Genomic DNA, 27,263 nt, shown 5'->3' with positions numbered 1-27,263 from the left:
TTCATTCAATTGGTAGGATATATATATATATATTAAAGACAACTACGTTTACAATTCTTTATAATATATTCCTTATATTGGAATGGATTTCATGTATATATATATATATATTAAAAGAAGCTTCTTTTTTGTTTAGGCATAAAATGGATTCTATGTATAAAAAAGTTTGTTATTATTATAGGTATAAATGAAAAATCAATTATTTATGAATTGTTGGTAATTAAGTGGCAAAATATTTTAACCATGGAATTATTTGGGAATTTGCAGAAGGTTCATAGTCAATCAAGTCTAGCAGAAGCACCTAGGAACAAAGAAATTCTACACTAAATCCCTAGGTTACTGTATCATTATATGTATTATATATTAATAAAAATAAAAATAAAAAAAATTAAAAGAAAAGAAGGTAGTGGAAACGAAGCGTTTGGTTGCATGTGCGGAAAACAATTGGCTGGAAGGAAGAAAATAAAGCGAGATTGACCGGAGAAAACAGAAAAGAAGATTTTTTTTTTTTTAATTTAAAAAGAAAATAAAAAAGTGTGGAAAGAAATTTTATTATGCATAATAAAACTATAAAATTGCCCTTTTGCATTTAAAGTCTTTTTAAGAAAATATAGAATAAAATTATAAATTTATCAAAAATTTTCTTTTTTTTTATTGTTTTACTTTTTTAAATAAGGAAAATAATTTTTTTTCTTTGAAATAAAAGTAAAATATATATATATATATATATATATATATATATATATATAGTGCTTTGTTTGTTTATTTTCTTTCCTTCATCACTTATGTTGCCAAACAAAGCACAAAAATCTTATGTTTCCAAACAAAGCACAAAAGAAGAGAAAAAAAAAAAAAAAAAAAAAAGCAAACAAACAAGAAAAGGAAAGCAGCACAAGCATAGGCTTGCTCACACACTCGTTACTTGCATCCAATGGGCAGTGGTAGAAGTAGAGGCCAGCTATTTTGGCTCTCGATATAGACTTTACACCAACCTCCATTACTGCTTCTACTTCCACCCCCTATCGTACCCTCTCCTCTCTTCTCCACCTTCACTCCTTACGCCCACCATTCTTCTATTTATATAATCCCAACTCCTCTACGCTCTCATACTCTTCTTTATATATACATATATATATGCACACACTCGCATTCTAGTCTCCACTCTCTTCACATTCTCTCTACCTTCTACTCCCACTGAAATGAAACCCCTAGACTATGGCAGGCTCGGACCCTCCGAACCCGGCGGATCGTCCCGCTCTCTCGACCCACCAGAACATACCACCTCAAACCCTTCCCGCAAGAGGAAGGTAATCCTCCTTTCCCTCCTCTCCGTCGTCTTGATCATCGCCTCTGCCGTCTCCGCCACGCTTCTAATCGGGCTACGCACCCGGGCTTCAGGCCATCCCAGCCCAGTTGTGGCCAGGAAGCCCACCAAGGCCATTTCTAAAACTTGCAGCAAGACGCGCTTTCCGACTCTCTGTGTTAACTCGTTGCTGGATTTTCCTGGTTCTGAGACCGCCTCCGAGAAGGACCTCGTCCACATTTCTTTCAATATGACTCTGCAGCACTTTAGCAAAGCTCTGTACCTCTCTTCAGGGATCTCTTATCTTCAGATGGATACTCGTGTACGGTCGGCCTATGAGGACTGCCTTGAGCTGCTTGATGATTCCGTGGACGCGCTTTCGCGCTCGCTCTCCATCGTCGCGCCGTCGATGGACGGGAACACTGCAGGACAGGTACAGGCTGTCGGGTCCACTGAAGACGTGGTTACTTGGCTCAGCGCCGCGCTGACTAATCAGGACACATGTACGGAGGGATTTACAGACTTAAGTGGAGCTGTAAAGGATCAGATGTCTGATAAGTTGAGGGACTTATCCGAGTTAGTGAGCAATTGCTTGGCAATTTTTTCGGCAACTGACAGTGACGATTTCTTTGGCGTTCCGATACAGAACCGGCGGAGATTGATGGACGCCGAAATCTCGAAGGAAAATGCCGATGATCTTCCGAGTTGGTTGGGGAGGAAAGAAAGGAGACTATTGAACATGCCGGTGTCGGCTATACAGGCCGATATAATCGTTTCGAAAGACGGGAACGGAACGTACAAGACGATCACGGAGGCGATTAAGAAGGCACCGGAGTACAACAATCGGCGAACAATAATTTACGTGAGGGCAGGAAGGTAAATTCATATATGAAAAAAAATAAAAAGGCTTGAAAAGTTACAACTTTTGTTAGCCTTTCCTTACGAAGTGACATAAATACCCCCACCTTGTGGGAAACTTTCCAGGTAGTGGTGATTACTAATTGACTTTGATTATAGCAAATCATGAAACTACAATTATTGACGTAAGTTGGATGCCAATTTGAAAATTTTGTGCTCATGCCGCATGCAAATTTATTTAATTATTTATTTAAGAAAAAAAAAACCTGATCTTTAAAGAGAAAATCAAGAAATGGCTATAAATTATTTGATTTGTGTGATATGCAGATACGAAGAGAATAACTTGAAAGTGGGAAGGAAGAAGAGGAATTTGATGTTCATAGGAGATGGAAGGGGTAAAACGGTGATTTCAGGAAGCAAAAGCGTTTACGATAATGTAACGACATTCCACACTGCCTCATTCGGTAAATGAAAAATTCCTTTTACCCTTTTGTTTCTGCGTGTAGAGTCTACTACTAACCATCTTGCCATTTTAGCTTTAAATACTGTGGCCTGTATGATGACGTTGCATGAAAGCTGGCTGTTTGTCTTGCACGTGGCTTGCCTCTTTATTTTTCTTTCAAAGACGTGTGCTCTCATACCCTTGTATGATTTTAGCCAGCAGCTCATCAAATTTCTTGTTCAATTAAGCTTTTTTTTTTTTTTTTTTCAGATAAAATTAGGGAACAACAGTTTTTATATGGGAAGATCCTGTCCAATGACTTTAGTTTAATAAATTAGACGTAAATTTAATATCATTCAGCAAAGTTCATTGAATTGGGTACCAATTAATGTAGTTTGTGTGGATGTAGGCATTAAAAAAAGGTTGGATACTTAGCGTAGCTTTAAACTTCACTTTGTGCCCTCCAAAGATATTATAAAGTTGTCAATTCCCTGCGTAAATCCGACTGCAAATTATGCACTTGTTGTGAAATAGAGACTTTTGGCTAATGCCCTTCTCAAATTCATCAATTGATGGCTAGAATTTAAAGAGAAAGAGAATCGCATTATTGGAGGTGGGTCATGATCATCACATGACCAATAGCTATATTCTTGGCGGTAATCAACAAGGCATAGTTGGATGATTGAAAATTTTGAAAGCTACTTCTTTCTCTTTGTTTTTTTATACGTATACTCTAATTGTTTAATACCAATTACTCCTTGTTCTTTTTCTGTCACTTATGTCAATTTATTCCACAGCTGCCACCGGAGCTGGTTTCATTGCTCGTGACATGACATTTGAGAACTCAGCTGGTCCATCCAAGCACCAAGCTGTGGCTCTCCGGGTTGGTGCTGACCATGCTGTGGTCTATCGTTGCAACGTCACTGGATATCAAGACACTCTCTATGTGCACTCGAATCGCCAATTTTACCGGGAATGTGGCATTTATGGTACGGTTGATTTCATATTTGGTAATGCGGCTGTAGTGTTTCAAAATTGCAGCATTTACGCTCGTAAGCCTATGGCTTTACAGAAAAACACCATCACTGCCCAGAATCGTAAAGACCCTAACCAAAATACAGGCATATCTATCCATGCCTGTAAGCTCTATGCCACGCCAGAGCTCGAGGCGGCCAATGGTAGCTTCCCAACATATCTAGGCCGTCCATGGAAACTCTACTCAAGAACTGTCTACATGTTAACATACATGGGTGATCACATTCATCCAAGAGGTTGGCTAGAATGGAATGCAACATTTGCACTTGATACGCTGTACTATGGTGAGTACATGAATTTCGGGCCGGGAGGGGCAGTCGGGCAACGGGTAAAATGGCCCGGGTATAGGGTCATCACATCAACTACTGAGGCAAGTAAATTCACAGTAGCAGAGTTTATTTATGGATCATCATGGTTGCCTTCTACTGGAGTGGCATTTTTAGCTGGATTATCAGTTTGAGTAGCATTGTCATTGTGTAGCATAAATAGACATTATAAAGTTCCTACCACGTCCTTAATAATTGTATGCAAGCAATTTTTTTTTTTTTCGCATAATTTAATAGCCATTATTGTAACAGTGATTGTGCCGCCTTCTTATATAGTTGTAACTTGTAACCCATGAGATGCTATAGAAAATTAAAGGAAATGTTCTCTCTTCCATTGATTCAAAATTGTTTTCTTCTATTCATGTCAATTTTTATGTATTGATCACTTTAATACCATAATGTGTAGAAAAAATATAAATAAATCAGGTTATAAAAATTAAAAATGTTGACTTCGTAACAGTGGTTTCTTGTGAATAGAGGGTGGGTGAGATGGCCGGTGTGGTGAGGGGAGGCTAATTTATTTATTTTATTTTATAGAATGTGATGAGAGGCTACAAATGGATGTATAATTTAATGGTGTCGGTGGATTTAGCAAATAGTAATGAAGAAAACCAACTCAAAGGTGACCCACATTCCCATTGATTTTAATGGTCATTAAAGGCTAAGCCCAATAGCTTTAAACTTGGCCCAACCCTAATTTTTTTGCCTACCACCGACACCTCTCCCTCTGGGGTCCAGTTGGACTGTATTATCTATAAGTGGACCCAAAATCGGATGGTTTTGTCCCCTCCCTACCAGAGGATACCTAAAAATTAATCAACTGCAGTTGGATTTGAATTGAAGTCGATAGGTTTTAAGATGGTACATGTCCAACGCTGCCTATAGTTTGTGTATTGTATGAAACTGAAAACACACTCACATTGTCTGATTTGTCAGAGTCGGCCAATAAGAACGCACATGGCCAGCGCTGGTTTCCTCATCTTTTATACAGCTTATATAAGTTGCATATGGAAATACAACTAAATAAACTTAAGTATTGTAAAATTCAATACCAAGAAAAAGAGAGAAAATTCTTTCCATCCTCAGTCTCAGCTAATACAATTTTAACAGAAATATCCATCCATCTTTTATCTCTTATTTTCTTTATTACGCTCCATTCTTCAAATATCAAATTTATGGAATCATTAACATAAACTTGAAAATTAAAGGCCTTGGAAAACAAAATTCAAAAAATTCGAAGGTTTAGAAATGGGCTTTGCTTAACTTCATTCAGAAATCCATAAACCAAGCAATGAAGCGTACGGACGTAGTATTTGCATTTGGATGAACAAGGAGCAAAGATCTAGGCAGAACCCAGTAAACATTAGTCTCCAAAAGTACATCAAAACACAATCATGTCTAACATGAACATGAAACCAACAATATCACATGAAACACGACATTTAGATGAAAAAATACACGTCTGTATCATTGTCAACACAAGTACCACAACTAACATCACGAGAACATCCACATTACAACTTCCTTCACTCACTCCTTAAAATGCCATTTCCATGTAAAAGAGGAAAGGACAGACAAGTTCAGATGCATCAACAAGATGAGTCCGTTGATGGGATTACAAGTTCCAAACACCAATCAAGATTGCACAGAACCCAATAGCAATACCATCAAAACACGAATACAATATGTTATCTTCTATAAACCATACACGAGCATGACGACAATTCCACACATATTATATATCTACAGAATTTTACTGGAGGCTTACTGGGATAGCTCATCAAGATGGCGATCCATAATTGATGATACAGCTTCAAGAAATGCAGCTTCGCTACTTCCCGTGAGCACAGCATCCCGGGCTTCTTGAACAATCTGCTCAATCACAGATTCCTTCTTAACTGTTTCCCTACACATTATGCTTCCAATGGCAAAGGGAGTAAGTCCTCTCTCTACTCCTTTCTTCAGAAGCATAGTAGAAATGCGAAGGGTGCGAGCACACTCAAGCGGCATGTCCCATCCATGAAACTTCACAAGTGCTATATCATGCTCAGCATCAAGTGCTTTGATATAGTCAACAGTGTCAGGTGAATAAGGTTCCTGAGCTTGAGGCCAGTAAAGCCAGTCAAAAGTGCAGTCTTCAAACTGCAGACACAAAGCAGTAAATGTGAGAAGAAACGACAGCCATAAATCCATGTCCTAGCGAAAGAACTTCCAATGCTACCATAAGAAAATATACCATAGAACATAAATAATAAGCTAAATTTGTTTGCAAATCAAAGTCAAGTCTTGCTTAGCAAGACTATGGAAAAAGGCTCCTATGCTTACAAAAATTAATATGTCAGTGGCAACTGTTGTTATTAGCAGGACAGGAAGTCAAATGATTCACAAGGTTTTCCAAATGGGTAGAAACATTGCAAATGACTAATTGGAAAAATTAAAAATAGAATCCAGAAAATGGCAAACAACAGAAAAAGCAAACATATACAGCCTTATCATATGATACTAGTTCTATAATAAAGGGAGAAAATAAAAAAGCTTTGTCCAAAAAGCAATACAAGGACATCCACTCAAGTAGAGAAAAGACAATTATACGGCCAGCGCAAGGAAAAGTAGATCATCTCACAATGCCAGAAATTTCTCATGCATATTTATGGACAAACTAACATCTTGCTTTATTGCTTCAGTGTGTTTCTTTTTCTTTTTCTACAGGGAAGGAAGATAACTTAGTACAAACGATCTGTGAAAGTATCATATTTTGCTTGAATAAGCTTGCTCAAAACAATGAACCAAATTGTCAACATGGGTTAAGCCAAAACTTTGTGTCCCTACTAAAGGGACCAAAGAAAGAACACGAGTTAAGAAGCATTAAAAAATACACAAACAATACTGATTAGTATAATAAAACTAAGAGAATAACATAATTAAAACCGAAAAGACATATAACAAATATACAGAGATGGAAATTAAAACTTACATTATCAGGCAAGCAGTAACCATGATCAATTGGAATGAGCACATTTCGCCCTTTCTCACCATCTTTGCTTACCAGTATATTCCCAGCATGCCTATCAGCATTTGCCAACCTTATATCCAAGACTGAGATTTTGTGTACCTCATCCACAGGGAAAGCACGAGGGCCCATATCCTCACAACTTCCATCATTTTCCACAAACATCTGTAATGAACCAATCTTTATATTCTTTGTAGCACATTCATAACCTCCTGGATGGTTGAAACCTTTGTGCAAGCACTTGATCATTACTGTGGGTGGAACACCAGCAAAACCCTTCTGATCATCCAAAAATAAGCGTGGCCCACTCTTTGGATGATCCAATATGTAAGCTGCAACTTCCCGCAATGCTCCCCCTCCTACTCGTGTGCCTTTCTTCAAACCTTCACCATTCACTGACAACGGTAGCCCCTGAGGGTTATTCACAGCCATTGGCTCCTCATCAATTGGCTTAAAAATAGAAACATATTTCTGACCAGATGAATCTTGCATGAAATATGCTCCTCCAGATCCCTCAAATGATCGAATTGGTTCATTGCCCTCCTCTAACCCATTGAATGTAGAATTGATCAACTCTTTGATTATTTGAGGCAGTTCAATTTTGGAATTAATAATTAGAGGCTCCAAAATGAAACCTCTAAGTAACTGTTTCCCCTCTATAACCCTATGTGCCACAGATAATGCCCTGCTTTGATGCTTTCCTAATACACCATCCCCCTTCTCAGTCAAATCTAATGCTTCAATAGATAATTCCAAATCTTTCTCAACAGGTTTGGCCCTTACTTTGGCAGATTTTCGAATGAGCAAGTGAATTGCAGCATCATTATTCTTGCAGATATCATTAATAAGCCTTTGGTCTTCTAGCTCCTCGCCATCAAATATCAATTCCTGGTCAATGAGATCAAACCCTTTCCCCTTCCTAGCAATCTGTTGCTTTACATAACCTACATTTCTGCCCCTTTCAACTTGAAACTCAAACTCTTTCCCACAAACAGTCCAAACTGTTATAGCTTGGAGATCTGAAAGCCTGAGCACCAAATACAACACATTCCCATTGGCAATGCCATAGTCCTTCACACAAGAATTGTTCCGTGCCAGTTCCCTACCTTCAAAAACCAATGTTTGCTTCTTCTCAAAAAAACCTTTGGAAGCCTGAATCCTCAACTTCACAGAAGCAATAGAATCCGACTCCATAATACGCATGGGAATCATAGACCCCGCAACAGATAGCAAAATCAAGATTGGGTCATTTAAGCGTGGACCATTCTGTCTGATAAAGCTTCCATGGATATCTAAAGGCCCTTCATGCAAAAGACTAAGAGCTACGCTAGCCATTGCTATAGTGAATCCAGTATATTTGTGTCTATTTCCTCAGCCAAATATGGGACTTCTAAACCCTAAATCCTACTACAAATAATTTTCATGACCTCAGCAGGGTAGGCCCACCAAATTCAAGCCTATCACCAATTACACCTCAAAAAGGCACTGGGAAAAAAGCAGACCAAAGAACAAAATCCTCATATTCTGCATACACAAATCTGCGTCCTATACACTGCCAAAAACATCTGAACTAATGTTTCAGCAATGCCTATCAAATATTCCATGATGCACGAAATTATATTCCATAGCCCTCAGGTTTCTCTGAAAAGGTTGATGCCTTCATCAATAACTCGAATATGATCCCCCTGAAATACACAGAAATATCTCCAATTAGACTAAATAAATATCATTTCACACTGTTTAAATATGGAGAAAACAAAAAAAGTTATTCGAATCAGATGTTACAGGCTAAAACCCTAACTCTGAGATAGACTCAAATCAGAAGAAATGAACGAAGAGAACAGATTCCTTTCTTTTTCCGTGTTCATTTGCTCATTAAAAAAAAAAAAATGAAAGCCCCATCAGACTAAGGTGAACAGTCCAATGAGATTCAATTGATCAGAGTTCTCAAAACTCGAGAATTCTGATTTAATCTATTCTCATTTTCTCCGTAACCAAAACAAAGTAGAAATGCGAATGCCTTACTGAAAGATCAAACCTATGCAGCCCTGAACATGAGATTTTATCAAAATTAAACAAATTTAAACTTCAAATGAAACCAACAGAAAATATTTCCATTTACATAACCTCTGCCAGAATTTCCCTTCACATTTCTCGGCATCTAAGCAAGCATATTACATACACGAAAAAAGCAAATCTGAAAATAATTCCTTTGATCAAAAAAATAAAAAAAATAAACGGAAAAAATTACCTGAAGCATCAAGAATCGAAGGATAAATTCCAGTTAAATAGCCATGAAATGAAGAGAAATTGGAAAATTGAAGAATTCGAAGTTGCTCTCTTTTATTTACCCAATTTCGAAGCTAAATGGGAAAATCTTTGGTTTCTTCCCCGCTTGACTCTCCACAGAGTCACAGACAAGCAAGAGTGAGACTTGAATGGCGTTGAACCTGTAGGACACTTATAGCAAGTACTCATGACTTTTTGAGGTAATTTTGGCAAGGGTATTGACGGAGTTTGAGCTAAACGGCGTTATATTTCAATTTTGACTATTAAATTAATTCACATATTAATTAAAATAAATTTAATGCTTGTAGTTCTCATATTTTATTTGAATTAATACTTAAATTCTTTGTTATTTCTTTTAAAAACTTGCAAAATAGAATATATTGAAATAGTTTATTGGTTCGATAATTATAGAATTTTATAATTATTAAATATTAAATTTGCAATAATATAAAATTAAAATTTATCATTGAAATTAATAAATTTAATTAATGTGATTTATTGATGGCTCTATTTTTATACTAATTATAAAATTATAATTTTTCATTATAAAAATACAATTACTTATATAAGTTTCGCAGTTATAATCAATTTATAGGTCCTAAGTATATAGGATAAAAAAAATAAAAAATATAAAAAAGAAGAGAACATTTTGAATAGTGGAAATGTAAGGTGTTCCACAAGTTTCTAGAACATCAATTTTCCAACCAAGATAAAGGTACCGTATAAATAATTGTTACCTATAAAGGACATTAATGTACGGACGAACGTTTGTACTTAACGACGGTTAAAAATCTCACGGGAAATGACGCTCCGCTCCTACCTAGTCCCTGCACCCGGGGAGGGGGCATAGCGTCAACCCTTTATTTTCTCTGAAAATAATTGGAAAATTTTAGGACAACATAAATTTAGCATAAAGGGTTTTCCACGAAATAAGGGTTTAAAAAAAAAATTTGAAAGTAAAATTTTTAAAAAATTTAATTAATTGATTTTTTTATTAATTTTTATATTGAAAATAAAAAATTTTAATTCTTTTTAATTTAAAAAAAATTATTTTAAAATAAAATTTTTTATTATGCTGGACTCTCGGCCAAATGGAATTATCAAAGTGGCTGAAGCATGATAAAGAGTGTCTTTGATTGGATTGGGTTAAGTTGTTGCGCCCGTTTGTTTCTATCAAAAAAAATTTTCTATATTAAAGGATATAGAAATTAATTGAATTTTTTTTATAAATGATTTATTTTAAAGAAAATCTTAAGAAAATTAAAAAAAAAAAAAGAGTTGTGTTAGTTTTATAAATGTATAACTTAAAAATCATTTTTTTTTCATTTTTTTAAATTTAACTAAGAATTAAAATTTTTTTAAAGTTATTTTCCACTTTTTCCTTTATAACATAAATTTTATTTTTGAAATGAAAAATAATGACCTTTTATAACTAAAATTATACTATAATTTTTTTATAATTAAAATTGAATAATAATTTAAAATAATAATTTTAATGATAAAAAATTGATAATATTATTATAGAATAAAATAATAACACAATAAAAAACTTTAAATAAAATACGTTTTTAAATATATTTTATAATATTTTTAATTAGGAAAGATATTATATTTTTTAATTAAACAAATATTTTTTTATTATTTACAAATGAATACATTTTTTCATTTTTTATAAAAAATAAAAAATTATTTTCCACAAAGCAAATATGCTCTAAACTTCTGATCTAAGCCCTGTTATTGAAATTCAATATATTTATTTTTTCATGAATCAAAAAATTTTAATATGGATATAGAAAGATAGCTAATTCCATATATTTGTGTAAATTGTCAAGTTGAATTTAATATATTTAAATTTATAAATATATTTAAATTTATATATCAGTGTAACGTTCAAAATTGTATTTAGACTTACCTTTGACAATCAATATGTTTGGTTTATAGTAAAACAAGCCTTCCAATTACTTAAATTTGATCAATTGGACTATGCGTTGCGTAAATTTTATTGCAGAAAAAGAGAGTAGCAAAGACAACAATATTGCAGAGGAGAGGATGCTTAAGTGTAAATTGCATTTGCAGTTGCGATTACTCTCTCTCTTTAGTTAATTAATATTTTTTAGCAGAAAATGTTTTGAAAATTTATTTATTAATTCCTGGTTGCATCCATTTATTGAGAGATAGCTATGATCAATACTGATTTGTTGTCTCTTACAAACAAGGTTTTGCTAAGATTAGTGCAACCTACATATTATACACAAGCATACAATACAAGCACGAGCGCAAAGGACTGACATGCAAGTGTCAATGACTTGCCAATAGAACGTCACTCACTAGTTTGCTGAAATTGATAGAGGATGAACCAAGAGAGCCAATGGCTTCTTCTGCCATATTCTTCCATTCCATAGCCTTTGTCTTCATCTTCTTACCTTTATCTGTCACCATCAACTCTCTCAGAAGCTTCTCTACATCATTCTTATTGAAGTTATTATTTAGCTCCATGCCTATACCCCATTCATTGCAGCAATTTCTACAGTTTACAAAATGTTCTCCAAAAAATGGCCAACAAATCATGGGTATTCCACTAGAAATGCTTTCAATTGTTGAGTTCCAACCACTGTGGGTTATGAATCCACCAATTGATGGATGGTTGAGAACTTGATCTTGGGGACACCAACTGGCTATGAACGCTCTGTTTTTAGTCTCTAACAAGAACTCATGAGGCAAAAAAGTTGACTCACCCATCACCAAATCAGATCTAATTATCCATAAGAAATTGTGCATACTATTAGCTAGTCCCCATGCAAGTTCAACTAGCTTGTCTGATGTAGAAACCATAAGGGTTCCAAAACTTACATAAATCACAGAATTGGGTTTCTTAGAATTAAGCCATTGGATGCACTCAACCTCCTCATTCAATGGATTGCATGAAATGGTCAAGCAGGGGCCTTTTGGGATGTGGTTAAGAAGCAAATCTAGAGGGCCAATGCTGTAAACTTGAGAAAGCATTGATGAGAGAGCATCTAACTTGTCTACCTCTAAAGCTTCAAAGGTATGGCATACATGGGCAGATGCTTTCTTTATTCTCTCCAATTCCCCAGTGCTGGAATCCATCATGAAGCTAATTGGATCCTTAGTTTGGATTAGGTTGGGGAGATCTCTAAAAGTAATTCCTTCCATTCCCGGAAGCCATTCTACAATCGTATCCATATACGACGCGTCGTTCTTGTCATGATCTTCACCTGTAAGTATATATGTAGCTCCATCATTAGTTAACAATGGTTAAGAGTTTGAATTCATGACCTTCCACTATAGTCCAGTGAGACACAGAAGGGTAAGGTTTAAAACTAATTTAGCTCTAAGCTTGAATATAATGAGAACACGCACATACCTGTGAGGAGTTTAACGCATTTAGCCATAAGCTGGCGATATTGAATATAGCTCAATAAACCAGAGGCACTAACATTCCAGCAAAGAACACAAGGAATTCCAAGTTCTTCAGCAGCTATAACAGCAGAGCTGAGAAATCCATCTGCAATTATGCAGGTAACAGGAGGTCGGTTATTAAAAAAAGCACAATCACTCTTTAGTTTCGCTAAAAGACTGCGAAATGTAAGCAAGAAATTGTCTGTAAATTGGAAACGAAGAGACGAGAGTCTTTGAAGCACATTTGTATTAGAAGGAGGATGATGATCAATGGGTAAGGTCTCAAAGCAAAAGTCTGGCAACCCATCAAGGGAATTAGGGCCCTTTGATTCAAGAATGTGTTTGTGATTAAATTCAGTGTTCACAAAGGTGATATGAAAGCCATTGTAGTGAAGAAGTTTTGCTAGTTTTAGTAAAGGGTTTATGTGGGTTTGCAGTGCAAATGGAACACACACTGCATGGGGCTTGTAATTAGACATCTCTCTCTCTGTCTGAGTGTGGCTGCTTTGCTATACCTAATGGCAAAGCCTAATGTTCCCTCCTTATATAGCAATAAAATTCACCTTTAGACAAGTAATTTAGTGGTTCTAAGTGGGTAAATTATTTTAAGGGCAAATTATTTAAACTCCTTTTATATTAAGTAAAAATTTACATTTGCATCTTTATTTTTTGAAATTTGAATTAATAAATAGTACTTGAGTTATGAAAAAATATATATATATATACTCTTAAAAATTCTTTTATTATATTTTAGTCTCTCATCTCTTAAGTAAAAACTTTTATTTTCCTTGTAGATAAGTATTCAATTAATCGAATCGAATTGAATCAAAATTTGAGTTAATTGTATTTTTAACCTGAACCTAAAAATACTAATTGAATTAAAACTGAAATTGATAAGAAATAAAATCTTACCAAAAATAAAAATATTTGACAGGTTATTATTGAATTAACAGAAAAAAAATAAAATATATATTTTATATTATTAACAATTAATTAATTATTAATAAAAAATTTTAACCATTTTTATTTATAAAAATTAATAAATATAATTTAATATTAATAAAATAATAATTACAAATCAAATATTATTAATTAATATAATTTTAATTACTTTGATTACCAAGTTAAAAGTAATTAAATTAATAATCGAAAATAAAAAATATTTAAAGTACTAATAAATCGAATTGAAATTATTCTTTAAAAAAATAATTAAATTTCATTAGTTTAATTTAATTATTTAATTATAATTGAAAAATTAATGTACACCCCTAATGGTCCCGTACTATAACATTTTAGTTCCTCACTAATTTATCTTTTTACAAATGTAGTGTAATTTAAAATAAAATTTAGAAATTAAAATATTATTTAATATTTTAACTGAATGGCGTAAGTGTTAAAAAATTAAAAAGCTGAGAAATTAATTAATTCAATTTTAAAAATATAAGAATGAAGCTTTGAAAATCAGCACATATTAGTTTCTTAATTACCCTTATTTTAATGATTATTAATTTTTATTGTAATCACAAAATTTTTTCATTTGTTGCAAGTTGGTCACCAAATTTTAATTTTATTCCAATTAGAGCATTTACCTAATTTCACTAAATTCTAATGTAATGTTCAATTCAGAACTGATTTTAATTAAAAAAAAAAAACAGAATTAAAATTATTTAAATTTGATAGTTTGTCTACATCTTATTTCAGTGATATTTTTTAAAAAATATATCAGGTCTGACTTGCTCTCAAATGTTAGCTTAAGAGGAGAGGATAGCCCAAAGTCATGTAAGCGGTACATTACTCTATCCTAATGGACAGAGAATTAAAATTATTTAAATTTGATAGTTTGTCTATATCTTATTTCAGTGATATTTTTTAAAAAATATATCAGGTCTGACTTGCCCTCAAAGGTTAGCTTAAGAGGAGAGGATAGTCCAAAGCCATATAAGCAGTATATTACTCTATCCTAATAGACAAAGAATTAAAATTATTTAAATTTGATATTTCGTCTACATCTTATTTCAGTGATATTTTTTTAAAAATATATCAGATCTAACTTACCCTCAAAAGCTAGCTTAGGGAGAGAAGATAGCCCAAGGCCATATAAGCGGCACATTACTCTATCCTAATAGACAAAGAATTAAAATTATTTAAATTTGATATTTCGTCTACATCTTATTTCAGTGATATTTTTTTAAAAATATATCAGATCTAACTTACCCTCAAAAGCTAGCTTAGGGAGAGAAGATAGCCCAAGGCCATATAAGCGGCACATTACTCTATCCTAAATTATTGTGAGATCTTAATCGATATAATAGACTGATTTATATTATGATAAGTTATATGCTAGGTTCTAATGAGATTAGATGCGTACAATGCAATCGTTAAACTGACAAACTCGATCAAATTGAATAAATTCAAACAAAAATTAGTGATTTTATATATTTAAATATGGATTATGGTTTACAAATAACTATAAGCCAAACATAATAAAAGTTTAATCCAAGCCAAACCCATACCGAAAGTATATATATATATATATATATATATATATATATATATATATATATATATATATATATTAAAGAAACATGTGAATAACTTTTTTTATTCTTATTTATTTTTTACTGGTTAATATATTTTAAATTAATATTTATTTTTTAATTAATTTATAATAATATGTACATGTAAAAGATTCAATAAGAGTGAAACGGTGAAAATCCGTTAAAAAAGTAAAAATTATGAAAATTTATTTTAATTTGATTAATGTGAAACCAAATATACATGATTTTATAATTTAATTTATTAGTTTCGATTTGAATACAGTGAAAATTGATTTTGTCAATTTAATTTAATGATATACAATGAATCAGCCAAAACTAACCCCATATACAGCCCTAAGTGAGATTATTGCCAAGTCTCATTAGGTATCTCTATCTCTATATAATATAATACTACGAGCAGTAATTAATAATAGTGTTTGGAACCATAGACCAATGAGATGAATGTCAAACCTCACATTTCTTTTTAGATACATTAATGTTTAACTAGGAAAGTTAATTACCACTTTTTTTTTATTTATCGGAGAGATTGAGAAATTAAAATTTTAAATATTTATACTTTATGTCGTTAAATTAAGTCAGATTAAATAAATTATTAAAAATTAATTAATTATCACCAACGTCATGAAAAATATAATTTGGTGTATACAAAGTCAGCGGAATATAGTTACTACTAATTAAGTCTTCCATTCCATCTCTGTCATTTTAATTTCTTTGGAAATGGACATCTTCCACACATACCCCTTCTTTGAATTCTTCAAAAGCTGGAGATTGGAATTACTATTTTACGTTTGATTCAGTCAATTACATATTTGTTAAAATTATCCATACTTCTCTATTATCTGAATATTTTCTTGAATGGGAGGCCTGGGGAATTGGTCATAATTAGCAATAAATTATTTATTACTAATAATTTATTACTGTGTTGACCATGTAAACTGGCCTTTAAAAAAATATATAAAATTGTTCAGTGGAAATTGAAAAATGTATTATTTATTACTGTATTAGAATAAAAATTTAGAATATTTGCTGTGATTAACATATATGCAAAATCATAATTTATATATATAAAAAAAGATATACATTGTGAGTACCAAGGGAGGGTTTGTATTGGGTGAGATCACTAAAAATTGATTAGATACATATAAAATGTTTTTTTTTATTTAATTCAAACTTAAAATCGAGTATTTTTAAATATATGATACTATTTTTTATAAGTACATATGACAACTCAACTCAACTCAACTAAGTTTTTATCCTAAAAATTTGGGGTCGGCTATATGGATTCGCTTTCTCCACTCTAAACGATTTTGGGTTAAATCCTCAGAAATGTGTAATACTTCTAGGTCATGTTGTATTACTCTCCTCCAAGTCAATTTAGGTCTACCCCTTTTTTTCTTTCTATCCTCTAACCTAATGTGCTCTACTTATCTAACTGGAGCCTCCGTATGTCTACGCTTCACATGACCAAACTACCTCAATCTCCCTTCTCTCAACTTATCTTCAATTGGCACCACTCCTACCTTTTCTCTAATACTCTCATTACGGACTTTATCTAGTCTAGTATGGCCACTCATCTACCTTAACATTCTCATCTCTACAACTCTTATCTTAGATGCATACGACTCTTTCAGTACCCAACACTCACTACCATATAACATAGCTGGTCGTATGGTTGTACGGTAAAATTTTCCTTTCAATTTATTGGGAATCTTACGATCACATAAAACTCCTGTGGCACGTCTCCACTTCAACCATCCGGCTTTAATCCTATGATTAACATCCTCCTCACATCCCCCATCTACTTGAAGGACTGAGCCTAGATATTTAAAGTGATTACTTTGAGGCAGTATCACTCCATTCAAACTAACTCTTTCCCTATCACCAGTTTAGCCTTCACTGAATTTGCAATACTTATATTCTGTTTTTGTTCTACTTAACTTAAAACACATTGACTCTAGAGTACTTCTCCAAAGTTCTAGCTTTCTATTGACTCCTTCTCGTGTCTCATCTATCAGAACAATATCATCTGCAAACATCATGCACCAAGGAATACTCTCTTGTATATGTTTCGTCAGTTCATCTAAAACTAATATAAAAAGGTAAGGGCTTATGGCTGATCCTTGGTGTAATCCAATTGAGATCAGAAAATCTCTTGTGTCCCCTGCCACTGTGCGCACAATAATAGTTGCTCCTTCATACATATCTTTTAATACTTGTATGTATCTAATAGATACCCTCTTTTGCTCTAACACATTCCATAAGACCTCTCTTGGAACACTATCATAAGCCTTCTCCAAATTAATAAAAACCATGTGTAGATCTTTCTTCACATCTCTATATTTCTCCATCAAGCTTCTAATGAGAAAGATTGCTTCCATAGTTGAACGACCGGGCATGAAACCAAATTGATTGAGAGAGATAGAAGTATCATGACGTAGTCGATGCTCCACAACTCTCTCCCATAACTTCATAGTATAGCTCATGAGTTTAATTCCCCTATAGTTTGAGCAACTCTGTATGTCTCCCTTATTTTTAAAAATAGGTACTAAAATACTCTTCCTCCATTCATCAGGCATTTTCTTTGAGTTTAGAATCTTATTAAATAATTTAGTTAATCATGCCACTCCCATATCTCCCAAATACTTCCACACTTCAATTGGTATTTCATCGGGTCCACAGGCTTTACCCACTTTCATTCTCTTAAGTGCTTCCTTCACTTCTAAAGATCTAATCCTTCTAGTATAATTCACATTCTTTTCTATTGTTCTATAATCTATATTCACGTTATTACCATTTTAACTATTATTAAAGAGATCATTAAAATAATTTCTCCATCTTTCTTTAATGTCCTCATCTTTCTTTAATGTCCTCATCTTTCACCAACATTTTTCCTTCTTTATCCTTAATGCACCCAACTTGATTGAGATCTTGACATTTCCTTTCTCTCCTCCTTGCTAATCTATAAATATCTTTCTCCCCTTCTTTAGTTTCAAGTTTCTCATATAACTTTTCAAAGGCCTGTGTTCTTGCTTGACTAACTGCATTTTTTACCTCTTTCTTTGCTATCTTGTACTGTTCATATGCCTCATTATTATCACATTTAGGTAATTTCTTATACCATTCCCTTTTTCTCTTCACTGCCTTTTGTACTTCCTCATTCCACCACTATCTCTCTTTTGAGGGTAGTCCATGTCCTTTAGACTCTCCAAGTACTTTTCTAGCTACTTCTCTAATCTTTGATGCCATCTGTATCCACATATCATTAGCCTCCATATCCAGCTTCCATACTTCGGACTCGAAAAGCTCATTTTTGAACTTCACTTGCTTTACTCCTTTGAACTCCCACCACTTTGCTCGAGCTACACTATTTCTTCTGACTTTACTTGAATTGTTCCTAAACTTGACATCAAAGACCACCAACCGATGTTGACTTGTTAAAGCCTCTCTTGGAATGACCTTGCAATCCTTACATAGAGCTCTATTTGTCTTCCTAGTTAAGAGGAAGTCGATTTGGCTTCTATGTTGCCCACTTTTGAAAGTCACTAGATGTGACTCTCTTTTTATAAAGTAGGTATTTGCTAGTATTAGGTCGTATGCCATAGCAAAATCCAGGATGCTTTTTCCTTCCTCATTTCGACTGCCAAAACCAAAACCTCCATGAACATTCTCATAACCTTGTCTATCACTTCCTACATGCCCATTCAAATCTCCACCAATGAAAACATTCTCTTCATTCGGTATGCTTTGCATTAAATCATCCATATCTTCCCAAAACCTTTGTTTACTCTTACTGTATAGTCCTATTTGTGGGGCATAAGCACTAACTATATTTATTGTTTCTCCTTCTAGTACTAGCTTTACTAGTATAATTCTATCTCCTACTCTTTTCACAGCTATTACTGCGTCTTTCAATGTCTTGTCTATGATTATGCCCACTCCGTTCTTATTTCTCTCCTTTCCAGTAAACCACAGTTTGTACCATGAATTACCCACTTCCTTACTTTTCTCTTCTATCCATTTAGTCTCCTAAATGCAAGCAGTATTCACCCTTCTCCTTTCCAAGGTATCCACAAGCTCCATTAATTTTCCTGTAAGTGATCCAACATTCCAAATACCAAACCTGATCTTTCCTAATTAGTCTCCTTCTATGATATCTTCTATTGTTTTTTATGTCTATCTTGTGTTCTATTTCACTATTTATTCTACTATCTGTCCTATGGACTAACTTCTTTACCCACACCTGTACATGATGTGGGAACCCTTGCTCACTTAACACCACACCTAGGCGTCGGCATCGCGCGTCGCTTTCGGTGAACGCCCTACACCCTTGTATATTTCTCACTACACCCGGGCTCCGATGTAGCGCGTCGTTAGTAGAGGACGCCCCAACGTTTATATCATTTGAATCTATATCATAGGGTGTGACGAAATTTTTACGCTGGTTGTCACCTACCACAACTCTACTCTTTTATTCGGGCTTGGGACTGGCTAAGCGCAAATTACTTAGGCGGAGTTTATAAGTACATATGACATTTGAAAAGAAATTAGAATTATTTTTATGAGAAAATATATATAAATTCATATTATTTTTAATTTTATAACATATATTTTCAATTAATATAATATTAAGTTTTAAATCATTTATCATACAATTATATCATAATTTTAAATTTAAAATATAATTTTTTTTATAATTTAATTTTATTAAAAAATATTTAAATTCAATTGAAAATTTTAATTATATTCATAAACTTCGATTTATAAAATTTAAGTTTAAATTATTTTTTAACTCACTAATTAACATATTTAAAAAGTACCTTTTTGAATAGCAGCTCTAACAGCAATAGCGAACAAATCCTTAGACTAGGAAGTAGGCAAAGCAAAATTTAAATCCTGTCACTTGCATCCTTGGTAGATAATTGGAAATTTAATACATGGGCATTATTATGAGACCTAGTGAAAAGGGTACTGGTCCCAAACATATTATACAATGTAAAAGAAATTTTGAAGTGAACCCAGAATATCTTCTCCACAACAGCTGCTGTTTACATGACTGACTCCAACCTGTGATCTTCATCTTCCCCCCACCCGCAAAGGATCTTTTCCCCGACTCCAACTGGTGACCTTCTAGTCACAAAGGAGCAAACTATTGTCGCACCAAAGTGAACCCTCCCTTATCAACAACCTACAAGCAATATTTTACTTCACGATTCACAAACTCCTCTCGACAAATTCCCAAACCCTTTCTTCCATGTAAACTCGGTCTCTGTGCCGGCGTGGCATGTGACGTTCATCTGGGAAGATTAGTAGCTCGTAGGGTTTTCCAGCTGCCACTAGCGCATTGATAAGCCTTGCTGTGTGCCTAAAATGCACATTTTCATCAATCATGCCATGCACCAATAATAACTTCCCTTTTAACTTGTGCACATGATGCATCACAGAGCTGTACTCATAACCAGTAGGATTCTTAGAGGGCAATCCCATATACTTCTCAGTGTAAAATGTGTCATATCCATCCCATGACGTCACAGGCGCTCCAGAGACAGCACAACGGAAGACATCAGGAAACCTGGCCAGCATCATAGCTGACATATACCCCCCATAGCTCCATCCGTACAACCCAATATGGCCAACTTTTGCTAGCCCTTGTTTGACAAGCCATTCAGCTCCAGTAAGCTGATCATCAGCATCAATATGGCCAGCATTGTATTTGAGGGCACCTTCAAACTTTAGCCCACGTCGAGCACTTCCTCTATTATCTAACTGTAAAAGGTGAAGCAAAAAAAAAGACAAGTTCTTTAAAAACCAATATATGGATGTGATTTGATATGTTAACGGGAAAAGCAAGTTTCTTTTTGTGTCATAACTCATTAGGTGTTTAAGCTACTTACTATAATGCATAAAAGTATAAATGTCTCCAAAAATGCATCTGAAATTATTTTTTTGACATTCAATTGCCAAACATGTTTCTTTCTGTTGCAGGAATATTCAAGCATGAAAGAACATGAGATTTCAAAATGAATGTGCCTAAACAAGCACCTACCAAAAAGAATACAAACAAATATCCAGAAATGTGAGTTTCCATTGTTCCAATGACAGAATAGATTATGATTAACACAATTATGAACACACTGAAGTCGGTATTCAATGGGCAGCTGTAACACATTTTTGGACAAGCTAGGTGTTTGGGAGAAAAAAGTAACACAGCATTCTAAATAAACTAAAACAGTTATCAAAACCAAGTGAACATTTCAGGAATCTGAATTGAAAAGACTAACCTTCCATACTAGAATGCCTTTGCTCCGTAGGTATTGAGCTCTCATGTCAACTGTATTTAACCAAGAATCGCAGACATATTGTACACCTGGACCACCATACACATTGATCAAGGTTTTGTATGGTGGTGGTCCAAATTTTGTTGGGTCAGGCTTATATAAAGCACCATATAATACGGTCCCGTCAATTGCATGAACCTGAACTATCTCTGGAGGCTCAAGTTCAAGCCTCTTAAATCGAGGAATGGCTAATGGCTGTTCATACAGAGGCATAATTACACTTCCATCACGCAAGGAGCACAGCAAAACCCTAGGAGGACAGTCAAGGGAGTCATGAATATCAACAAAATTGCGCATGTGGTGATCAAGTACAACCACGTGTTTCCCCTTACCATGCGTTAATCTCAATGGGCCTAGCGAGTTCTGGTTGCCATCTGGGTACAGTTTAGCACAGTAAAGGTTAGATTCCAAAGGTCCATCTAGAGTTGCAGTAAAATACACAAGCCCTGCAGCCTCATTTATGCCAGCAATTTGCTCAACCATCCATTCACCTTCAGTGATAGGTGCCAAGCATGTGCCATTTGCGTCATGGAGATACAAATGTCTAAATCCTGTTTTTTCACTTGCCCAGATAAATCCTCCAGCGTATTTAGTAACACCTTTATCCAAAGGAGTGAAGCAATCATGTAAGTTAACCCATGTATCTTGTTCTTCCACCAATATAACTTTTCTTTGCCCTGTCTTAATATCCAACTTCAGGATCTTTAATTTGGAGTGAGACCTGTTCAGAACCTGAGCTATGAGGATATCTCCATGCATCCAATTGACTCTGGTCAAATATTCCTCCTCATTGTCAAGTTCTCCTGTTCCTCCACAGACAAGATCCAACCATGTGGTAGGACCACCGGCAACTGAAACTACCCCAAGGCGAACTTTGACATTTGAAGCTCCCGCAAAAGGATAACCATGGTCTTCCTGTGCCTCTACACCAACAGAACTTTTACCTTGGTGCATTATTCTAAAAAGAGGTATCTCAGATGAATCAACTTGTGTGAATGCAATGAATTTGCTGTCCAGTGACCACCAGTATCCATTTTTCCTATCCATTTCCTCCTGCAATCGATAAAATTAAATACCAGAGGAAAAATATAATTCCACCCACAGAGGAATAATAATAGCAGCGGCAGCAACAACAACGACAACATCATCAGGCTATAGGATCAATTTTTAGCAACTTAAAACAAGTAAAACTAGAATGTTTGCATCAAAAGGAAAAATTAGTAAAAGCAATTTCACACAGACAGAAACTGGGTTGTCAATCTGTAATCTAGAATATACGCTTTAGGAAACTTCAGAGAAAAAGTTACCAACAAAATTTGCAAAATCAAAATAATCAATAGACAGATTCCTTTTCATGCATAAATAAAACATATAAATTCACTTTATTATATAGTTGTCTAGATGTATTTATCCTCAAGAACCCTTAAATCTAATTCTCTCTATGTTATGGCATCCAAAACCTCCTCACAATGAACAATGGAATAAGACGTCCAGTCTTTAAGTATTATAACCCCCATTTCCAAATTCTCTGAACGGAGTATGGACTTGGTTAATCCAAAGAGAGATTAACAAAATACCATAGAGTTTTCACCCACTCATAAAGGAGCAAATAATTAATCATCCCCTTTGTTAAAATGCATCTATTAACCAAAAACTCCCTCTCTCCATTAATTTGACCATCATTAAAATTCTCCCAAGAACCTCCTTGAGCAAACATGACTCTTTTGAAAGCTGAAAAGGAAAACCATTTGCAAAACAGAGAATATCTAATTTAATGCATACATGGAGAAGGAAAAAGGAAATAACTGGATATGGTTCTCACCTGAGCTATATATTCAGCAAGGCCATGAGTCTGCAGGGGGGAAAAATAAGTGTGTCAACTTCAAAGCAAAAGAACAATAATAGAATGTCAAGAATTTATTCACCTTAAGTTAAAGTGTCTATTTTATTCCCAAAATCTTATGAATCAACAGAAAATTCAAGACAACCTATCCTATAGCCTCAGCGATGCAATGCCATGCCACAGACCCTGATCTAAAAACCCACCTGAATTTCAATATTACACAGAAAACATAAAATAAAACAAGAATGAAATTGTCAATGCCCAAAACTAAATTCCTGTACCACATTCAGACAAGTGCTCCACAGGTTCTACCATATCATGGTGGCCCTGGTTAAATTCTGACACAACCTAAGGGAACAAGTAATGAAAAATTTAGGATAAGATGAGGAAGGGTATGAACACAGTGTAGTAAGAACATCTTGATTCCTTACCTTTTATAACATCTACTATCCTGCATATTTTTAAATATCAGGCATGGTGGACACAAAAAGAACCAAAACTGGAAAACATACTACCATACTGGCCCAACATATAATGGGCAAGTTGGATAGTGATGAACTAATTGACAGTGATTTATTGAAAATAGGGCCCTGTATAGAGCTGCAGATTAAAGAAGAAGCATGAAGCAAAGCACACCTAGTAAGGATTTTAAATGCATGGTGAATTGATTATAGAGCTGCATAAATTATATGCTTGATAACATAATTTATTAAAACACCAAGACAGTTTGAGAAAATATTATTTCTTTCAACCAAACTACAAAATATCGTTAACAAAGAATAAAAAGACACGATATATGTATGTCAGTCACTAACATCATGCATTACTTGAGATGAAATCTATGCTTATAACACATAACATCCAATGGTAATCACAAAGATCCAACCTTGTACAAATATCAGTTAGTTGAAACTTACCACTACATTTCCCTGGGCACCGTGTGTTAGTTGTTTGGGTTCATTGTACAAGAGATTTAAAACATGCAGCTCACTATCCTTTACATAAGCAAGCATGGTACCATCAGGGGACAGATGTGGATCAATAATTGGTGAAAATGGTGAGCTAGGAAGTTTAAGCTCTGCTTTTGATGAGAAAAGTTCCTGGAAATAAATCTGTAAACACGTAGTAAATAAACCATCAGCAGAGCTTATGAATTCAAATTTGTTGTATTACTGTATTAGTGTACACAAACACACAAATAAATGAGAATATTATAATGATAATAAGCAAAGTTAACACTGGTAAGCCATCTGGCAAATTTACAAACGAATCAAAGGCTGAAAAAATAGAATGATCAATGGTGAGATTATTATGATCATCAGGGTACTGTGGTCATAACAAGTTATGGTGTAAGATTAAAACCAATGGGATTCAAATTACAAAAGACATAACAAAGAACTGGGATTCTATTCCATGGATTTTGCAAAATCATATTACTAAACATTAACTTAAAGGAATACTCTATAAACTTAAAAAATAAAAAAAGTTCAAATTATCAAATGCAGTTCTACCAGCTGCAAAACATGGAATGGGATATAAGCCAACTTTGTAATAATACCACCAGCAAGAAGTACCAATGAGTACACACTTTATTCCTTCACCTTGGTAAGGCAATTGAATTCCATGTGTATTATGTAAGGGAAAAACAGATCACAAGGCTAGAATTCCGAAAACAATCTCAACAACTATTATAAATTACAAGAAATGAGTGAACAAACCCCTGCAGGCAAAGGCACCATAATTTCTTTCGTCTTTGAGCTTGTCTTCACCCATTCATACCGTGTCACTCCCAGTCCACGTTCCCTGGACCTCTCCCTTCTCAACTTCTCTTCTGGCGATATATTACTCTCATCAAGTCCACCATCAGGGGGACTAAAAAACAATTCCTGCTTGCCAGTCTTGAGATCAAAAGCAAACACCTTTCTATTCAAAGTTTGATCAGGACTAAACAAGCAAGTTATTAAAGTATCATCAGGACTGAAACTAATTGAAGTGGGTGCACCGCATCCTGGCAATGGGGATTGTACAATCTCCTCAACAGGGAAAAAAATGCAGTCATCAAGATTTTGAGGGGTGATGGTGTCAGTCACAGGCATGTCGTTACTGAATGGTCTCAAACGCTTCAATTTATTGTTCTCGTTCTCGTCAAACGATTGCATTACAAGAGAACTAAACGCTAACAATTAAATTGCTAGAGAGCATGAGCCAAACCCTTCAAAAGAAAAACCCAGAAGAAATAAAAGATTAAAAGCTATATTATCTGTGTAAGATTACAAACTTACAGACATTTAAATAAACTTAAACAGCATTAATTATAATATCGATCTTTTCCCTCCATTTCTCACCAATCAAAAGTAAAAAAAATAAACCATTTTCAAAAAACTAAAAAATTTCTCTCCAATTCGTGTTGATTTTGCTTCAAACAAACTAAGGAAACAAAGAAAACAGCGTATTTACCTGCTAAGCACCTCCAAGGATGAGTTCACTAGGAGAAATAATCAGCAGGATCCGATCGCAGAGTATTAAACTGCATCGACTCCGCAACCAAAACCATTATTTTTTATTTTTTAAAAGAGGAATTGGATTCGAAGAATAAAAACAGACTGCTATTACGTGAAAAGGCAATGGAAATGATCGGCCATGAAAGGGAAAGAGAGATTCCTGGGCAGATCGAATTGTTGGATTGAAAATCTGAAATAGGAGAGGGAGAGGAATAAGGAATTGGATTCTGAGCTTGAAGTGGAAGGGATCTGTTAAAAGCTGAGTTCTTTTTTGGAGGTTTTTTGTTGAACTTTTGGCTTCGGAACTTGAAATGCGTTGAACTTTTAACCAAATCCAAACTCATATGCGAATGACTGAATTCTGTTCCACTTCTTTATTTTGAGCATATTTTAATCTCTACAATTTTGTTTTTAAATTATTATTTTAATTTTTCTATTTTATTTTTTCAATTAAAAATTTATCATTCAATATTTTTCTAAAAATATAATTTCATCAGTGATACGATATCTGAAATAATCATATAATATCTATAATTAATAATATTTCTATTAAAAATTTAGAATCTAATCCTATAATTAATACAAATATCTTAAAATAAATATAATTCCTTTGATATAATTCTTAAATTATTTTAATGTTTTTAATATATTTTCGAGTAAAATTCTGTATTGCATTCAAAATCAATATACAGTTATTCAACCTGTGTTTGATATTGAGATTCTAAATAAAAAATGTTTATTTTAAATTTATTAAAAACAATAATTTAGAAAATTATTTTGTTATTAAAATTTTTTTTATAATTAAAACATATTAAAAAAAAAAAAACTATGATGTTGCTTTCAATTATTTTCTTTTCTAGGGCAACAAACATAGTGCTTTTCTCTTCCCATTATCCAAATCTCCTGCTCAAATCCAGACAGATTCGGATCAGACTGTATGTGGGGCTATTCTCCCCTTTCCATGCCCATCACTGTCCGCTCTGCTATATAGTCACTTGGCAGCTCATATTACCCACAGCCACAGGCCACAGCTTCTACTTCTGATAAAGATCATCGTGCAAAGCATAAAATTCTTGCTCCTCATGAGAGTTGAGACCTTCTCTGTACAAAGACTTCGGCTTTCCTCGATCCATGTCGAGGGTGTAGATGGGATGGGGAAGAGATTGCTAAGCCTAGCCAAGGCCTGCAGGCTGCAGCCGTATGATTGAGGATTAGTTGGGAACTCGCCAACTCGGCTCAGATGTTGAAAAAGATGGGCCAGAGGCCCAACTTAAAACTTCCATTTTCCTACAACGAGGCTGATTTCTTTCTTTTTTTTTTTTTTTTTTGAAATTAATAATCTT

The 27,263-nt window shown here is 34.1% G+C and overlaps 4 protein-coding genes across 4 annotated transcripts; 1 reads left to right on the top strand and 3 right to left on the bottom strand.

Moving 5' to 3' along the window:
• Positions 1–914: 914 nt before the first annotated feature.
• On the top strand, positions 915–4,309 carry LOC110662954 (probable pectinesterase/pectinesterase inhibitor 34). The gene is made up of 3 exons (XM_021822129.2): positions 915–2,179; positions 2,489–2,625; positions 3,401–4,309. The coding sequence occupies exons 1-3, from the start codon at positions 1,200–1,202 to the stop codon at positions 4,096–4,098; spliced, it is 1,815 nt and encodes a 604-aa protein (XP_021677821.2). The 5' UTR covers positions 915–1,199; the 3' UTR covers positions 4,099–4,309.
• A 1,096-nt stretch (positions 4,310–5,405) lies between these two features.
• LOC110662955 (phosphatidylinositol 4-kinase gamma 3) lies at positions 5,406–9,431 on the bottom strand. Its single transcript, XM_021822130.2, has 3 exons — positions 9,226–9,431; positions 6,939–8,659; positions 5,406–6,106 (listed from the first exon to the last, which is right to left on the bottom strand). The coding sequence occupies exons 2-3, from the start codon at positions 8,307–8,309 to the stop codon at positions 5,729–5,731; spliced, it is 1,749 nt and encodes a 582-aa protein (XP_021677822.2). The 5' UTR covers positions 8,310–8,659; positions 9,226–9,431; the 3' UTR covers positions 5,406–5,728.
• A 1,986-nt stretch (positions 9,432–11,417) lies between these two features.
• LOC110662957 (7-deoxyloganetin glucosyltransferase-like) lies at positions 11,418–13,194 on the bottom strand. The gene is made up of 2 exons (XM_021822133.2): positions 12,649–13,194; positions 11,418–12,499 (listed from the first exon to the last, which is right to left on the bottom strand). Exons 1-2 carry the CDS (start codon positions 13,160–13,162, stop codon positions 11,562–11,564), a joined length of 1,452 nt encoding a protein of 483 aa, XP_021677825.1. The 5' UTR covers positions 13,163–13,194; the 3' UTR covers positions 11,418–11,561.
• Positions 13,195–20,165: 6,971 nt separating this feature from the next.
• On the bottom strand, positions 20,166–26,299 carry LOC110662956 (uncharacterized). Its single transcript, XM_021822132.2, has 6 exons — positions 25,877–26,299; positions 25,138–25,631; positions 24,337–24,531; positions 23,399–23,428; positions 21,520–22,629; positions 20,166–21,004 (listed from the first exon to the last, which is right to left on the bottom strand). Exons 2-6 carry the CDS (start codon positions 25,576–25,578, stop codon positions 20,453–20,455), a joined length of 2,328 nt encoding a protein of 775 aa, XP_021677824.2. The 5' UTR covers positions 25,579–25,631; positions 25,877–26,299; the 3' UTR covers positions 20,166–20,452.
• Between the last annotated feature and the right edge of the window lie 964 nt (positions 26,300–27,263).

The sequence above is a fragment of the Hevea brasiliensis genome, chromosome 16 (genome assembly GCF_030052815.1).
Source record: "Hevea brasiliensis isolate MT/VB/25A 57/8 chromosome 16, ASM3005281v1, whole genome shotgun sequence".
NCBI lineage: Eukaryota > Viridiplantae > Streptophyta > Magnoliopsida > Malpighiales > Euphorbiaceae > Hevea > Hevea brasiliensis.
This window is presented reverse-complemented; position numbering and strand designations above follow the sequence as displayed.

Coding starts and splice junctions, on each gene's coding strand:
- LOC110662954 (XM_021822129.2), top strand. CDS start 1,200: ATGAAACCCCTAGACTATGGCAGGCTCGGACCCTCCGAACCCGGCGGA. Junction 2,180..2,488: donor ATTTACGTGAGGGCAGGAAG/GTAAATTCATAT, acceptor TGTGATATGCAG/ATACGAAGAGAATAACTTGA. Junction 2,626..3,400: donor ATTCCACACTGCCTCATTCG/GTAAATGAAAAA, acceptor TTTATTCCACAG/CTGCCACCGGAGCTGGTTTC.
- LOC110662955 (XM_021822130.2), bottom strand. CDS start 8,309: ATGGCTAGCGTAGCTCTTAGTCTTTTGCATGAAGGGCCTTTAGATATC. Junction 6,107..6,938: donor GTTACTGCTTGCCTGATAAT/GTAAGTTTTAAT, acceptor TTGTGTCTGCAG/TTTGAAGACTGCACTTTTGA.
- LOC110662957 (XM_021822133.2), bottom strand. CDS start 13,162: ATGTCTAATTACAAGCCCCATGCAGTGTGTGTTCCATTTGCACTGCAA. Junction 12,500..12,648: donor ATGCGTTAAACTCCTCACAG/GTATGTGCGTGT, acceptor ATATACTTACAG/GTGAAGATCATGACAAGAAC.
- LOC110662956 (XM_021822132.2), bottom strand. CDS start 25,578: ATGCAATCGTTTGACGAGAACGAGAACAATAAATTGAAGCGTTTGAGA. Junction 22,630..23,398: donor TTGCTGAATATATAGCTCAG/GTGAGAACCATA, acceptor TATCGATTGCAG/GAGGAAATGGATAGGAAAAA. Junction 21,005..21,519: donor AAGGCATTCTAGTATGGAAG/GTTAGTCTTTTC, acceptor CACCTTTTACAG/TTAGATAATAGAGGAAGTGC.